Source organism: Ixodes scapularis, unplaced genomic scaffold, assembly GCF_016920785.2.
Source record: "Ixodes scapularis isolate PalLabHiFi unplaced genomic scaffold, ASM1692078v2 PGA_scaffold6__148_contigs__length_123643588, whole genome shotgun sequence".
NCBI lineage: Eukaryota > Metazoa > Arthropoda > Arachnida > Ixodida > Ixodidae > Ixodes > Ixodes scapularis.
The window spans coordinates 118,074,232-118,090,747 of NW_024609881.1; the positions used below are offsets into that span (position 1 = coordinate 118,074,232).

General features: G+C 47.9%; 1 protein-coding gene across 1 annotated transcript; it reads right to left on the reverse strand.

The window, feature by feature from the left end:
- Positions 1–4,712: 4,712 nt before the first annotated feature.
- LOC115311107 (bifunctional protein GlmU-like) lies at positions 4,713–16,050 on the reverse strand. The gene is made up of 2 exons (XM_029969732.2): positions 15,856–16,050; positions 4,713–4,961 (listed from the first exon to the last, which is right to left on the reverse strand). Exons 1-2 carry the CDS (start codon positions 16,048–16,050, stop codon positions 4,713–4,715), a joined length of 444 nt encoding a protein of 147 aa, XP_029825592.2.
- Positions 16,051–16,516: the final 466 nt, after the last annotated feature.

Consider the following 16,516-nt stretch of genomic DNA (forward strand, 5'->3'; position numbering starts at 1 on the left):
AAACACGACAGACGTCGAAGATCGATGGGCGATGCGGCCCTGCAAACCGCAATCCCAGTAAGTGAAAGAATTGGACGAGCGACAGTTCCAGACTTTCGTTTATTCGTCCCGTCTCCTGCACAAAGCACAAGGGAAAAAAACAACAACTATAAACTAAAACATTTGAGTGGGCTTGCAGTGAAAGCAGATGCACAGAACACAGCAACCGGGGATGCTGATCACAAAGCCGGGATGAACCTTTTTCTTTTTTTCTTTTTTTGTATGAATTAACTTATGTTAATGCAAAAGTGACAATTGCGTCAGAGGACCAAAACGGCGAATTCCGTTTTGCTTTGAGTTTTCTCGGATGGCGTTTGGTTTTCGCTGTATACTTTGAGGTAAACAATGGGCAAATGAAAATTGCGGGGGCACCACTAGCCGTATGTAAGGGCTTCACATACATATAGATACGTGCCCCATCATAACCTTTTTCTTTTTTTTTTAAATTCCATGGTACGAAAAATGGCGTTCCCTGACTAAAAAGAAAGTGCAAAATTGCCGTTTCATTTTTTTAATCTCCTTGGTATAACTAACATTCCCTGCCGGAGAAAAACAAATCCAAACTTTCCATTTTGCTTTTTGGGGGCTAAATAAGATTACTGAACGTAAAATAATAATTAAAAAAAAATTTACACCATTGTTTTACGCTCACCACCCTTTGTTATTTCAAAATTATTTTCTTAACCTAGTCTTGCAAAAAAAAAATGAAAAAAAAAAATATTGCCTATTGTAGTTGTTACAAGTAAGAGGAAGCAATCGCCTTGCTTCGAAACCGTATTTGTTTAGCATTATATCCTGAAAGATGTAAGTAACCAAAAATATCCAGATGAATGAACAACTTGGATCGAATGAAACAAATTCCACGAAGCCCACCACCTTTTGTTATTTCAATATTTTTTTTTCTTAAATATTCTTGCGCGTTTCGCAAAAAAAAAAAAAAAAAAAAAATTATATTGCAGTTGTTACGAGGAAGCAATCGTCTGGCCTCGAAACTGTATTTGTTTAGGATTATGTCCGGAAAGATGAAAATAATCGAATATATGCAGATGAATGAACCGTACTTGGTCGAAGGAAACGGAACGACAGAATCTTTGGCGGAGCCGGGATTCGCCTTGTCTTCCTAGGTTTCCTATCTGCCCCGTTGATGCACCGAAACAAAATGCTTCCAATCAGAGGAGTTTTGGAAGCACGAGTCGTCGCATGGAACGCTTATACGCGGTAGGGTGGTGCTCGTTTAGCCCCAGAATTCCCCTCACTGTTTGTGTGCATGGGCGCCGCCATAACTGACCTTCAGTTTTTGTTTCCTCTTATTCCATGTTCTTCACTTCGTCATTACCATAGCAGTCCAGGTTTTTGCCATCTTAGATTCCATTGTGTCCTTCTTCCCAGCATTGGCCTTTCTGGAGGCTTGTCAACACCCGTTTCAGTGGTTCGGTATCGCCGAGACAAGGGAAGGTCAGCAATGGCGACTGTATTCTGGCGCGTGTGTAAAGCCTCTATACCTGTGCTATTCCTTGTTTGTGAGCTTTACAGACACGGTATCATCACCTGCGAGAATCAAGATCCACGTTTGAATATATCACGGGCACTTTCGTCATGGTACGTGGTCTCCAAAGGGGAAAGAAATGATCGAAACTATGCAGACGAATGAACCGCATTTGGTCGAATGAAACAAATACTACGAGTCTGCCAAAAAGGACGAAATCTTTGGCGGGGCCGGGATTTGCAGCAAATTCGTAAAATTTTGTTTTACTCGACCAAGTACGGTTCGTTCATCAATCTTCCTGGCGGCTCCTTAGGCCTCTGAATCCAGGTTAGCGCCGCGTGGTCTGTATGAATATCAAAAGTCGTACCGTCTATATAGAGGTCAAATTTCTTTGGCGCGAACATAACGACCAACCCCTCCTTTTTCGTTACGCTGTAGTTGCGCTCCGACGGTGTGAGTGTTCGGCTAGCGAATGCTCCTGTAACAGCACCGCTCCAACACTATAGTCGCTCCCATCCGTTTGTACAACCAAATGCCGGTTGAGATCTGGCAAGCGTATGCTAGCTGTGTCCGCTCTTGCCTCCGCGAGAGATGCAAAAGCCGCGTCTTGTTCTCGCCCCCAGACCCGCCTTGAGCAGTGGCGTACCAACTTGCTTTTGAGTGGGGGGCAAACCAGACTCACCCCCCCCCCCCCCCCCCCCCAACCCGATGACCGGGGCGCGGTGCCCCCGTTGGGCGCCACCGGCCACTGTTAACATATAAACAGCCGCCCAGTGGCGGCTGTTTATATGCCTTGCCCCCCCCCCCCCCCCCCCCCCCCCACTCTGGGAACTGGGGGGGGGGGGGGGGCGGCAGGCGCACCTTTTGACCTCCCCCCGGTGGGTACGCCCATGGCCCTGAGCCTTTCTGAAGCAGCAGGTTCAGTGGCCGTGACAGCTCCGCGCATCTAGGAATGAGCTTCCGATAAAAGCAAACCATCCGAAGTAACCTTTGAATGCCCTTTACATCATGTGGTGCTAGATAATTGAGGATGACCACCGACTTATCGTCATTCGGCTTCAAGGTTCCGTTGTCAACGGTAAAGCCTAAGAGATTAAGTCTCGAGGCTGCAAGTTGCACCTTCCCTGGGTTGATCGTCAATCCAGCCTGCCTCATTCGGCTCAAAACAATTCCGAGGTGAGTGAGGAGCTTCTCAAACGACTTGGAGAATGCAACAACGTCGTCCATGTATGCCATGGCAAAGTTAAACTTGGAGTTCCCCAGCACGATGTCCATCTGCCGTTCGAAACTACTCCCTGTGATAGGTGAACGCCGTCTTTTGGACATCGGCTGGCGGTATACCTGAATCTGTAGGAAACCCCTGCTACAATCAAGCGTGGTGAAAACCCTCGCGTGCCTATCGAGTACACGATAGACTCAATAGATAGAAAAGGGTGCGCGTCCCTTTTTGTCATCTGATTAAATCGACGGTAGTCAATGCAAAGGCGCGCTGTGCCGTTCTTCTTTGGCGCTGAGACCTACGGGAATGCCCAGGGGAAATGCCCAGCATCTCATCGAAAGCCGAGTAGAGCTCTCTTGTGCACGATCGACGGTCTGGGGTTACAACCCCACAGCGTATCGTTTCCCACGTCGATTTCGTGTCGTAAAACATTCATGACCCCCGGCCTCTCGGTGGCTTTGGGAAGCATCCACCGTTGCTCTTCCGGCCCCTGAAAGAAGCGAGGATCGATCTGACATTTGCCGGCGCGACCAGCGCAGCTAACACGTGCCCCTGGCCTGGTGTCCAGCGAGCGGGCATTCCGTTCCCTCCACCAATTTCGGTGGGGCAGCAAAAGGACGGGTCAGCGCGTTTTAATGATACCAGTTTTTTTTTTTTTTTCAAGCCTATAGAATCCTTTCCTCACGACAGACGAAATCTGTCCAAAGATAAAAGGATAGACATGCACGGCAGGTAAACAAAGCCCTGTCGCCTCCGTCTGCCGTCGAGGCCTAGGTGAAGGTGTACTGCGCCTTGCCCCTCGGCCGATTCCGCCGCTAAACCAAGCGTGTTACAACATCCCGTACGCAAAGGTTGCTCTTGCGCCGCCGTTGGATCTTGTGTACACGGGCATCGTTTACTGCGAACATGTATGCTCGGAGGACTACGGAAATAATTCCTCCAAGAATGAACGCGAATTTGCGAGGTGTGCGACTCCCCTGGGTCGGTCTAAAGCAACGGCTGATCGATCGGGCTCCAAGTTGGGCGCCAAATTAATGTGGGATCTTTCCTCCTTATACTACTCCCGATTCGATCAAGCCACGCTCCAGTCGCTTTCAAGGAAAGACAACACAGCAAGTTCAATCAAACAGGTTATTAACTCACATGCCATCGCCTCAAGTCCTGTTCCCCTCCGGATGCGGCAGCACCTTGTCGGCTCCCTCCCTCCATGAGAACTCTCCTACCAAAAACTCTAACCGGAGACCGTCAACTCAAACTCTCCCCACCCACCGCCTGCTATCTCCTTAAATGACCAGCCCGACTCTATTGCCTCCCTTCCACTCACGCTCCAATCGAAGATCTCATGGCCATATAATGCCACGGGCACGGCCGAGTGCCATGGCGCCTCTCTGGTGAGAAATCCCGGCTCGGCACTGTAAAGCGAACCTCAGGTAGGTTAGCGGGGTATGTCTGCTTCGGCACTGGGGACGATGATGGAGTCCACGAGTGTTCACGTCGGCAGGGAGTGTGGGCTTCGGCACCGGGCACGTGGACGCCAAGGCAAAGGGTCTTTACAGATGGTAGTTCGATCCTGATATGTTGGCAAATAGGAATATAGACGTCAGACATGGTAGCCCTGTCGATCTTTTCGAAGATACGCTATCAGAGAGGCTCAAGTATTCCCATAAACATTTATTTCGTCTACAAACGCTGCACTCTCACTCGCTTTCATCCGCTGGAATTTATAAAATAGGCACCGATAAATGTAGAATTCATTTTATTAAAAGTGAGGGCTACACCAGGATCTTGTAACTAAATTGCGAAAAAATGACTAAAAGGCAACTTTTTAATAAAAGAAAAAGAAACGAACGGCAGATATTAGGTCAACAAAGTAAATGTGGACAACGCTTCGCTCGTGACGTCCTGTTTGTCCGTGACGTCAAATCTATCTGCAAACGCCCGCCCCCTTCCACCAGGTCTGATGACCCACTATGTTTTTCTGACCGAAACAACAAGTTCCTCGCAGCCGGTTTCAGAATCGCCGAGTCTCTCGAAGTTGGCGTCGGTGAGCTCTCCGATGACCACTTCGGCCGTCGTGTAGATCTCCATCTCAACCACGTGACCGCCGATCACGTGACCGTTGACGTCTCCCAGGCTGGCGTGGAGGTGACCTCTGTCATTTCCCGACAGCGTACCGGTGAGGGACAGGATCTCCATGCGCTCCTTTCTCGTCTCTGTCTGGAAACAGAGGCAGGGTTCAAACGTTTAGCGCTAGGTGGCGCTAGCTACCCCCGATTCATGTTACAGGGGCGAATTTCATTTTGTTTTTTTCTCTCTCTCCCTCTCTCTCAATCATGGCTATGGCGCAAATAGGATCCGAGACTACATCCTACCGAGACCACCCGGAATAAACCACTTTCAAAAGTGCGCGCCATCTAGTAGCTATGCAAAATTTCTGTCTGCTATCATCATCATGACACTTGGAGCCACCATATTGGAGGGGTTTTACCATCATCCAACTGCATCTGCGTTCAACTTACAATTTCCATGATATTAGGAAAACGCACCTGGTTGCTTCTTAGTTGCAACGAAGAAACGTTTCATCAGCCGAATGTTCTCTCTCTCTCTCCCGAACATTTTTTTATCACTTTCTGACCCCGAATTTTGCGAGTGTGTGTATGTGTGTTGGTCATACTGGTCACACCCCTTTTTATTTCCCCTCCCCCGTTTTTTTTTTTTTTTTTTTTTTTTTTGCAAATGACGATGCGTTTTTATTACTGCTTTTTAGAGGGAAAACGGGTTGTGTTTGTATAATGGTAGTGAAATACGTGTAGTGAAATTTCACAAGATGGGGAAGGAAGCTGAAAGTTTTATGCGACCAGGGATTTCACTATCTCAAAGTACTGAAGTTTATTGAATAACACTTGTTTACATGTAGCTGCAAAGATATCTTTCGATACCGGTGTTTTTTTTTTTCTTTTTTTAATTAGTGCACGTTTTTGTTCGGACATTATTTATATTAAAAAAAATTAACACAGTGATCTTAAACTCTGAATTTGGGAGAGTTCGAAATTCAACAAAAATAAACTGCGATTCTCTGAATTTTGCATTAACACAAAATAAACTCCGACCCCCCCCCCCCCCTCTTCACCCGTATCCCAGGTCATAAACATCGCGCAAATAACTAGCCCCCCCCCCCCCCTCTTCACCCGTATCCCAGGTCATAAACATCGCGCAAATAACTAGCCCCCCCCCCCCCCCCCCCCCCCCACACACACACACACACACGAAAAAAAAAAGAAGAAAAAAAGTTTGGTTAGGGTAATGCACGACGCTCCATGCACCAATTCAGTTTCCCCGCTAGATTTAGCGGAGAGACTGATGTCATGCCACCTACACACCAGGTCAGTTTCCCCGATAAATTTATTGGTAAAACTGACGTCACAAATCCAACTTTTTACGCTAAATATAGCGGGGAAATTGATGTCAGGAAAGTTTATTACGATTGCGATCGCAAATTCGTCTCGTGCACATAGATCACGTTTTCGTCAATAAACAATTTTAACACGGCGAAACACCTTTTTTTTTTTTTGTTGTGTTGTCGGCACGGACAACAAAATATAATAAAAAACCGGTATAGAAAGTTGCGCTCACTAGTTTTAATAGACTACTTCCATGAAGCCCTGCATGCAACACCGCGCGCATTGCACTCTGGGAACTAGTTGGCCAGGGAGGAGAGTGCCATGGTTTCGGTATCGATCGACACGTCGACAAGAGATTATACACAGAGCGTAAACTATAAACGGCCGTCATTTTATGTGTTCTGGTCCCGAGAGCGTCATTTGTGGTCTCGAAACTAACCTAAATGGCCAGACCTCGAGGCTATAGCACAAGCCCGAGACGTATAGGTTGTCTTAACACATGCTTGTTGTATTTTTGAACTTGAGCCTTTCTGTTAGCGTTTCGAGGTATGTGGACGAGCCAGTGCTCGGAATGTCGACGCTGCGAAGCTCGGGGATCTTGCTTGTGCACGAATAAACAAGCTGTAGATTCCAGTAAGTATGCATACATCGAGCTCGCGCCTTTACATTATAGTGTTGTTGATCAGGAAGCTTGTTTGTTTCGTGCGTCGACATAGACGAAATATAACTTTTTGCAATTACTGTCTTTCTTAATACGCCTAAGTACGCGAGGTAAAACTCGGAGGCGCCATTGAAAAGCTCAATTTTAACACACTTCTTATCTTTTATCTGTACTGCCCCGCAGCACTGCACGAATTCGTGAAGTCCCCACCTGCTTGCATTTCACTAATATTCAACATCGCGTATGCGCGTAAAGTTATCCTGCAATCATATAGGCACATTCGCACGTGCAACCCGTTTAAAGAAAGTAAAAGTCGAGCACTTGTGTGAAGAATGTCGCACCATTCGGTGCAAGTGCGCCGAACGGGCATGAACCCCGGCCGGTGCGCCCAACGAGCGAAATGATTCAAAGCGCATTTGACGGTTGCTAATGGCCATAATATTTGTTATCTGTTTGCTTTCTTCCTCACTGAGTATGCCGAGATAATTTCAGACACACCGTTCAGGCACAGATCTTGGGCTTCAGGAAAAGGTCGCCCAAAAAGGCTTAGCGAGGAGTATAGGGACGCTTGCTATCCTCTGTCGTAGCTAGCCGATCTCAGCGTTTGCGAAAACTTGATCTTCTATCAGCATAAAGTTTGAGTGTGAGATAAGAGATGACACGAGGAAGACATCATAGTAACTTTTGTGCAGTAGTGAGGTCGAATTTATGGCGTTTCCTTAGAAGTTAATGTGCCAACGCTGGCTCAACTTCGATAATCCTGCGAGGATGCGGCTTGCTTTTCGCCCAATGAAGTATCAAGAAGCGGACGTTTGGCAGAACAAAATACGCGTAGTGCTCAATGTGACCAAATTTCAGTTGTAGTTCACTGGTACTAGACTGGATTATTGACACGAGCTCAAAGATGCACTGGTGGGGTGAGGTGACTAATAGCGAGTTCGTTTCACGGCACTCGTGCCCACGCGTGCCCACTCGCAGCGTGGAACGGGTTCGTTTCGGCCGGCACTCCACGAGTGGTTGCACTCTCCGAGTTCGTTTCAGCACTGACACCCCACGCGTGCATGCACTCGCTGCACCGAGAAAATCGGGAGTGCGCCAAAATGCAATCCCGTCATGCCTCGCTCTGGCGGGGCCGGCGAGGAGCGGGAGCAGACGACGAGGGTTCGTCTGCTACGATGTGTCGCGGAACCGAAAGGAAAAAAAGGTAGATTTTCTGATAGAAATCGCATCCCGCGGGCAACGGAATCAAACGCGGGCTTGAATTGTGAGCGTCTGCTATTTCCCGAAGGAAGCAATTGACAACCCGTGATTTATTTGCAGGTTTTAAATCGCTCTGTTGCCGCACAAACGCTGAAATATACCAGTGTGTAAAGAAATGCTCAGAACAAACGCAACAGCGGCCCCCGAGACGTCTATCACCATCCGTGTGCGGGTGAAAAATTTAACATTTTTCGACAAAACTCCCCCAGAAGAAACCTCTGACTGCCCAATGAGCATCAGAGAAAGCTAAAGATGGAGACTTTATCCGAGGATTGGGCAACATCATCATGTTTAACATTTACCTACGTCAGCTAACTTACCCCGTCGTATTTTGCTCGAGAAAGCTCTCATTCTCGACGCCCTCGCCAAGGCTAATATCTAATCCTGACGATCCAAATCGAAAGTCCAAATCTGGGAGAGAACTCGAACGGTGCCAGTGCGTGTGAAACGAACTCGCTATTAGCCACGTCTTACTACGTTTGCATACGCACGCACAATATCCGGTGTTTCGGGAACCAAGGAAAGTTCTCCGGTCTTCGTTTCTGTATTGCTCGAGAATGAGTGTATTGTACATTCGTCAAAAGTCAGATAGTCGAAAACGCAAGCAGCGCGTTCGGTCGCGGCGCGATGGCATGAAATGAAGCAGCTCAGTCGAAACCGAAACTGAGTGGCCAACTAGTTCCCAGAGTGCACTACGTGGTATTTCGCCGCGATGGGGCGCGTCGGTTTTGGAAGAAGTCTGACGAAAAAATAAAGTGAAGAGAGGGGGCGAAATCCATTAGCCAACCTAACATCGTCATAAGCCGATCCGTAAGCCGAGCCTCCCGCGCTCCGCTGGCTCCGCCACTACAGCTGACAGCTAGCTCGCGCAGTTCTTTGGTTTTTCGTTAATTCCGGTAGTGCTTGCTTGCTCTGGTTGTCTCTCACGCTCGATCCTCGTCTGCCGTGTTCACCTCTACGCCTGCGAGGGATTCTGGATGCCGTGTTGCGCTTCCGCCGTCACTGTCACGGCGGTATGGGTTGATCTTGGTTCGAGCGTCTCCGGCTCTTGAGAAGGCCGTCCGTCATCTTCGTCGTAGACGCATTCCGCGAGCTTCGGTTTGAAGACAGGCTACCGTACCGTACTACGTCTTCAAGCAGGCGTTTGGTTGATGCCGGCGACGTGATCAGGTACCTTGTGAATGTGTGTCGGCGTTACACAGAGTGCTTCGTTGGCCAGGTGACTTGCGCGCACCGAACCACCCCAGTGAGAAAGCGAGTCGGCGCTGCAAAGTCATACTCTACTGCGGGGGACAGAACCATCGCCAACTTGCTCGTCGTGGGGCAGACCACTGCCAAGTGATCGCATCCCTCGGATGCGATTGGCCGAAGATCGTACGGTGAAACTATGGGTTAAACAGACACGGGATAACCGAACACGAATGCCACCTGTGACATCAAGTTTCAGCACCAGCGGCTACCAAAGCACAATAAAAATAGCAAATACCCTTTTTGCAAAAAAAAAAAAAAAAAAGAAAAAGGAAAAAGTTTATTGTAACGAAATACGATTTATTAAAAAAAAAAGATGATGATGTTTGAACTAGTAGAAATAATATCCCGTTTCAAACCCACAAATTTAAAAAGAAAAAAAAAATCGCTTGTCTTCCTTTTACTGAGTGTCACTCAAAACTAACTAATGTAGCTCCTGTCAACATTCTAAAGTTATTCGTTAACTCGCTTTAATGGGAATAAAACAACTGGATTGAACATCTTCCCAATTGTGCATCCTTGATGAGTTGAAAATGACTAAATAGCTGTTTCTAAATACGAGACAAGAGTGCCAGCTTCTAGCAATGTAAATACCATGTTTAGAAGCGATAGAACGTTCTCCATTCTGTGGAGTTTCAAAGAAATGTTCCAAGCTAGCTGTGTGGTGAAATCTTGAGTGCTCCGCTTCCCCATTGAATTTCCACTTTTGACAATAATATGTCTAAGGTGCAAGATATTTTTTGTGCCTAGAGGACTGATGCATCTGTTGCAATGTTTCTATCCAGCTACAGTGATTCTTCTGGCTCTCCTAGACCACTGCTACCAGTTCCAGTATCTGAACGTTGGGATGCTGAGGCAGTGTTGTGACCATGTTCCAGAGGTTGGCACTGGCTAGCACTCGGGAAGCAGTGACGCTCCAGGCACATATGGCCATAGTCAATGGGACTGCCGTGTCCCCATGGATCCTGTGTAACCACGTGTTCCTGATAACATCCAACATGCTCAAACCTTGCCCAACCCAGGACACCATCTTGCAGGGAACTGCATGTCGATCAGTCAATTCTGTACATGTGACGACCCTCCCAGACTTCTCAGCATCACTCCCAACTTCTTGCACTGTTGGGATACTGAGGCGTGTCGTGACCATGTTCCAGAGGTTGGCACTGGCTAGCACTCGGGAAGCAGTGACGCTCCAGGCACATATGGCCATAGTCAATGGGACTGCCGTGTCCCCACGGATGCTGTGTAACCACGTGTTCCTGATAACATCCAACATGCGCGAACTTTGCCCAACCCAAGACATCATCTTGCAGGGAACTGCACGTCGATCAGTCAATTCCGTACATGTGACGACCCTTCCAGACTTCTCAGCCTCACTCCCAACTTCTTGTAGTGATGGATAAATTTCAGCCTACTACTGGCTTGGAGAATTAGAGTGGACACAGGGGCTATGGTTTCATTTACTTCATGCGCGAGTGAAGCTGAAGCTATGAGCATGAGCATGTTGCCCTGAACGATGCTCCCACTACATGAGCCTGCATGCTTAGTAGCGGCATTGAAAGCCTGGAACTTGCACTTAAAGTGAAACGGAATCTTGCATTGCGAGTGTTGTGTGTGTGCATCTGGCAACATCGGCGAGTCAGCAGAAGTCAAGCCAAGGCGAGTCAAGCTGGTTTTACCGAACCGTTTGCCATTCCGGGGACTCGTCATAAACCATGTGCCTCTTGTCTAACTCTTCTTTTCTGCATGGCCAAGTCAGCCGCCCGAATAAAGCTTTGGGTAACGACGAGAATGAAGAACCTCAAACTCCGAGGCACGCAACCACACTTTTTGGAGCAACTACAGCTTGAGAGTGTTTTCTGAAATCAAATAATCTTATCTTATCGTGGGAACTTGGCAACAACGAAAAGGATCAGCCTAACGTTGTCATCATGGGGCGGCTGGGACATCTAGAAGAGTTCGACCCAGAAAGGGTTGAAGCGTGGCCCCTGTACCAGGAGCAACTAAACTTTTTCTTCATTGCGCACAACATCGTCAAGGGGTCCCCAAAACACGCAGTCCTGTGTAGCGTTTGTGGACCAACAATCGACACCGTCGTATGCTCGTCGTGTGTGCCGGTGGACTGCCTATGCAGACATTGTCGGAGTTCACCGCCCACTTCACACCGTGCCTGTCAGTGATTGTTCAGTGCTTTGTGTTTCATAAGCACAGCCAACAGCCTGGAGAAACTATCGCGAATTTCGTCACCGCCCTGCGCCGCTTCCCCAAACACTGCGACCTTGGTGAGACGTTGTCAGACATGCTATGGGACCGTCTGGTGTGCGGTGTCCTGGTCAAAAGGGTGCAGCGTCGTCCCCTGGGCAAACCAATGTTGGAGTTCAAAAAGGCGTTTGAAACTGCAAATCCTTGCCTTTGTAGGATTTACAGCAACGACATTGATTTCCGTCAACAGCTTAAAGGGGCACTCAAGTAGATTCTGAGATTCTCTACTTATTGACATAACTCAATCTATGGGCTTTAAGCATAGTAAAAAACCAATAGTTTAAAATCGTAAATTCAAGGGCAGCCGATTTTCGTATTAAAAATCCAATTAAAGATTGTGGCACGCCACCTTTTCTGTGCCGTGGCGCAAAACACCAGGGGGTGCCACCGGACAGGAAGGCAGCAGGGGAGGGCACACAACAGCCAGTCACGAGTGACGGCTTCTCGGCGGACTGATTTTTCAAAGGCGCACATATTCAAAAATTTAGTCTGCCGGGGAGCCATCATTCGTAATTGGCTGTCATGTGCCCTCGCCTGCTCCCTTACCGTCCGGTGACACCCCCTGGTGTTCTGCACCACGGCACAAAAAGGAGGGCATGCCACAATCTTTGATGGGATTTTGAATAGGGAAATCAACCGCCCTTGTATGTAATTTCAGGTTTCTTAGGATGCTTGGAGTCCATAGAATGATTTATGACAATAAATAGACAATCCCAGAATCCACCTGAGTGCCCCTTTAAAACGATGACTGCCTTTTTTATTGTAAGTAGCTACCCACTCGGCCTTTTGCGCAATGCGAGCAGTCGAGTCTCTAACATTTCGCGGCACGACGCCCTATTTCCCCAACCAAGATCTAAACCACCGTGCAACCCCCTCATCATCACGTTCCACCCCTCCATACCCACGCTCCGCAAACTAATCATGGACGCCACTTCCCACCTCGTAGACTCTACAGTTATTTGTAAAGCACCTGCCCTAATTTACCATTATCAGCCCAACTTACGATCCCTTCTAGTACGCAGCAACCACTCCGAAACCCCCTCATCTTTACATTCCCTTTCTCCATACCCAGGCTCGGAAAACTAGTCATGGAAACCACTTCCCACCTCGTAGACTCTACTGTTATTTCTAAAGCACCCGCCCTAACTTACCGTTGTCAGCCCAACTTACGATCTCTTCTAGTACACAGCAACCAGTCCGAAACCCCCTCATCTTTACGTTCCATCCCTCCATACCCAGGCTCGGCAAACTAATCATGGACGCCACTTCCCACCTCGTAGACTCTAAAGTAATTTCTAAAGCACCCACCCTAACTTCCTATCGACAGCCCAACTTACGACCCCTTCCAGTACGCAGCAACCAGTCCACAAAGCCTCAGACTTTGCTCCCCGGTACCACGCCGTGCGGCACTCCGACATGTCTTGCATACAAACACACCGCATCTGAGATATGATAATGACCACTGTGCCCAGTTACACCAAAAGCTCACCGTCGCTAAGACTGCTCAAGTCCCTTCTCTCATCTTTTTATTCTCACTCAAGCAAACTTGTCGACAAAATTCTTGAAGTCAACTTGTGTCTCTATGCCGATGGTCTCGCCTGTAAATCAAGGAAACTAAACACCCTCTTGCCCCAAAATGATGAGGCTGCCGTCCAACGCAATGATGATGCCACCAAACCAGACAATTTACCCCTCACTGCCCCTGAACGCATTATCTTATCGAAGGGCTTGTCCTTCGTCCCTGCACTTCAAAGCCGACCTGACCCTTTTTGTTTTTACATGTGGACAGCGAACAATTTTTCCGATGCCTACTTTTAGATGCCCACTTCACCCAGCATCCATCTAACTTCAACCGCACCATATTCGACACATTAACCCAAAGACTAGTTACCTGGACCCTGCATCCCGCCAAACACCCTGAAACTGACAGTTCAATCAAAGCATGTCGTAGCATCCTTGTCAACTCGTCTAGCAAACTAATCTCTAAATACCGCAACACAACCCAACAAGAAGTTACCACTCTAAAATCCCTTCGAAACCGCACTGACCTCGTAACCAAGCCAGCCGATAAGGGTGGAGCCATGGTAGTATGGCGCAGTGATCTCTACTCTGAAGAGACTCTCCAACAGCTCTCCGTTTCCGATTTTTACCAACCCTTTTCCTCCGACTCCACCACTGCCTTCCAAGATACAATTTCAGCCACCTGTAAGGCTCCTAATCGAAACCAACTCCCTTCACCCCGCTGCAAATTGCCTAATTGTTCGTCATCCCTGCGCTGCCTCATTCTACCTCCATCGCGAAATTCACAAAGCTGGATCCCCTGGCCGACATATTCTGTCCACCATATCCTGCCCCACCTCATCTCCGCTTTTGTTGATTCAGTCCTTCAGCCTATTGTACAAAACCTGCCCAGTTACGTTAAAGACACAACAGGCATCCTCCAACGCCTATCTAATCTGGCCCTGACTCCGGACACTATCCTCTTCACAATGGACATCGCATATCTCTACACGGTAATTCCTCACGCCGAAGGACCACAGGCTCTCTCACACTTTCTTGATCAGCGTCCCTCTCAAAATCCCCCGTCTCGTGCCATAATCCGCATCGCCGAACTAGTCCTAATACTAAACGCCTTCCACTTCAACTACTACTTCTATCGCCAAAACTGTAGTGTAGCGATGGGCACTAAGATGGGTCCCTCGTTTGCCAACCTTTTTGTCGACTACGTCGAGCACTAGTTCTTTAATTACTTCCCACACACGCACCCAAAATTCTACGGTCATTATATTGACGACATCTTTGGTTTTGACCCCCCTCCTGTAGTCGACCGCTTCACCAATGCACTCTAACGCTTAACGCTCCCTCAAGTTTACCTCACTGATATCGAAATGTGCTGTCAACTTCCTAGACTTAAGTCACTAGTGACGGTCACAGGTTCCACACCTCTGCACACCATAAACCCACCGACAGCCATAGCTACCTTCTTTACTCCTCGATCCATCCTCGATTCCAAATCAACTCTATTCCCTTCTCACAATTCCTTCGCCTCCATAGGATTTGCAGCGACGACATCGATTTCCGTCAACAGCTTAAGGCGATGTCCGCCTTCTTAACTGAACCTAGTTACCCACTCGGCCTTCTGCGCAATGCGAGCAGTTGCTTCTCCAACATTTCGCGGCACTGCTGCTGCGACTCGCATCTTCCAAGTGCTCTAGTGGAGCATGTCGGGCTGCTTCAACATCGAGCCGAAGCAGCTTCTACGGGCATGTGGCCTCTTCCTTTTCACTCTTGTCAGCTCAGCTGCACATTACTGCTTGTGCCGGCCCTTATACCACTGCTTCGTCATTGTTCTGGAACTCGTGGCATCATCACTGACGTTGCCACTGGTCTCGGGTATCTTGGGGTCAATACCAGTGGCAGCCCTGATGCTGGCTATTGCACTGTCATCATCAGCCCCACACAATTATTTTATTGCTGCTTCTCCAGAAGGTACCTCAAACAGGTTGCTTTCTATGGTGCTTTTGCAATGCACGTCTGAAAACGAGCGAGGAGAATGTCACACCATGGCCATGGCTGCAAAAAAACTGCCACTTGTTATTTAGAGACTGATGCCGGGAACTTGTAGATTTCACTGTAATGTGGCCAGCTCACTTTGCCTACTTGTATGGTGGCCCCCAGCAGCAGATGTTTTTTGGAACATGTAGATATCTTAAGTAGCAACTGTGCAGCAACTGTATTCAATGTATATATGCAATACCTATTAAACAATTTTTAGGATGTTTTGGAATAAAATTGTGCACGTATCATGTAAACACACATAGCATATTTAGCTCTGAAACAGTATGGGATTATCCAACATCAAAGAAAGCTAGAAAAAGAAACATTCAGAGACTGACTTCATGGGGCATTTTAATTTCTTTTTGGAGTATGTCAATGGGAACGTAAAAGCCGGTAAAAAGTCACGGTGGTGAATACCTACACTATGTTTATTAGAACAACAGGGCTTTTACAAGATTTGTACCACTTAAAGAAAAGTTGTATTTTCAAACAAATTTACTACATTGAAGGATTACATCGTAATCGGTTGAGATGTCAGCGGTGCTCTACGCATTTGAGAGGGCATGTAAATCCTTGGAATGCTCGAGTTTGGCACATGCCAGACAGCTCACAACAAAATGGTGGACGAAATTGCGTCAGTGAAAACGCCCTATGCTCCCTAAATACTGCATTTTATGGATTACAGGAAGAAGATGAAGGTCGCTGGCTATTGTTTTCTTACCCTGCATTTTCCGTTGATATCCGAGGCGTAGCGGAGTGTGAAGCTCTGGACGCTACCGACGCAGCTGACGACGAACGCTGCACGAAGTTCCAGGTCGGAGATGACTCTCCTCAGACTAGCCTTCAAGGCGTCGCCAGGCTTAAGCCGCAAAACGTGACACTTGAGAGCAGACGACACTACCGCACGGCCCGCCATTTTGAAAACGCAGCGCGACGAGAGCTCCTTTAGTTGAGCCTCTCAACCGTAAACAGTAGTGTTAAACCTCGACTGCTCGTTCAAAGAGACTTCTGAGTTCCAAACTTACAATGTCCGACGATGATTTACGAGTTCACCGGATTCAACCAACATCTCCCGTTCAAAACACCGAACGTGGCCACTGCTGGACGCGGCTGTTTACAACTTTTATCTGGCGCACAATGTTTCTAGACCGAATTTCTTTTTGGGTAGCGTACGGCTCAAAGCACGTTTTTTATCCCCTTGAAGTAAGGACATTTTATCCCAGTTTTATCCACGGGGAAGGCATCACGCGAATTTCTTGACACGCAACCGCTCATCTTTATGACAACTGCTGGATCGCATATCCCCGCTTGGTCGCTGCAGCGCTCTATGCTGCAGCGTGAGAGCGGCCACCGGACGGCCATATTTCATGTCAACTAATCGC

Excerpts from the sequence above, each read along its gene's own strand:
- LOC115311107 (XM_029969732.2), bottom strand. The coding sequence starts at position 16,050 with ATGGCGGGCCGTGCGGTAGTGTCGTCTGCTCTCAAGTGTCACGTTTTG. Across the intron at positions 4,962-15,855 it reads ATATCAACGGAAAATGCAGG|ACAGAGACGAGAAAGGAGCG; the intron begins GTAAGAAAACAA and ends CTCTGTTTCCAG.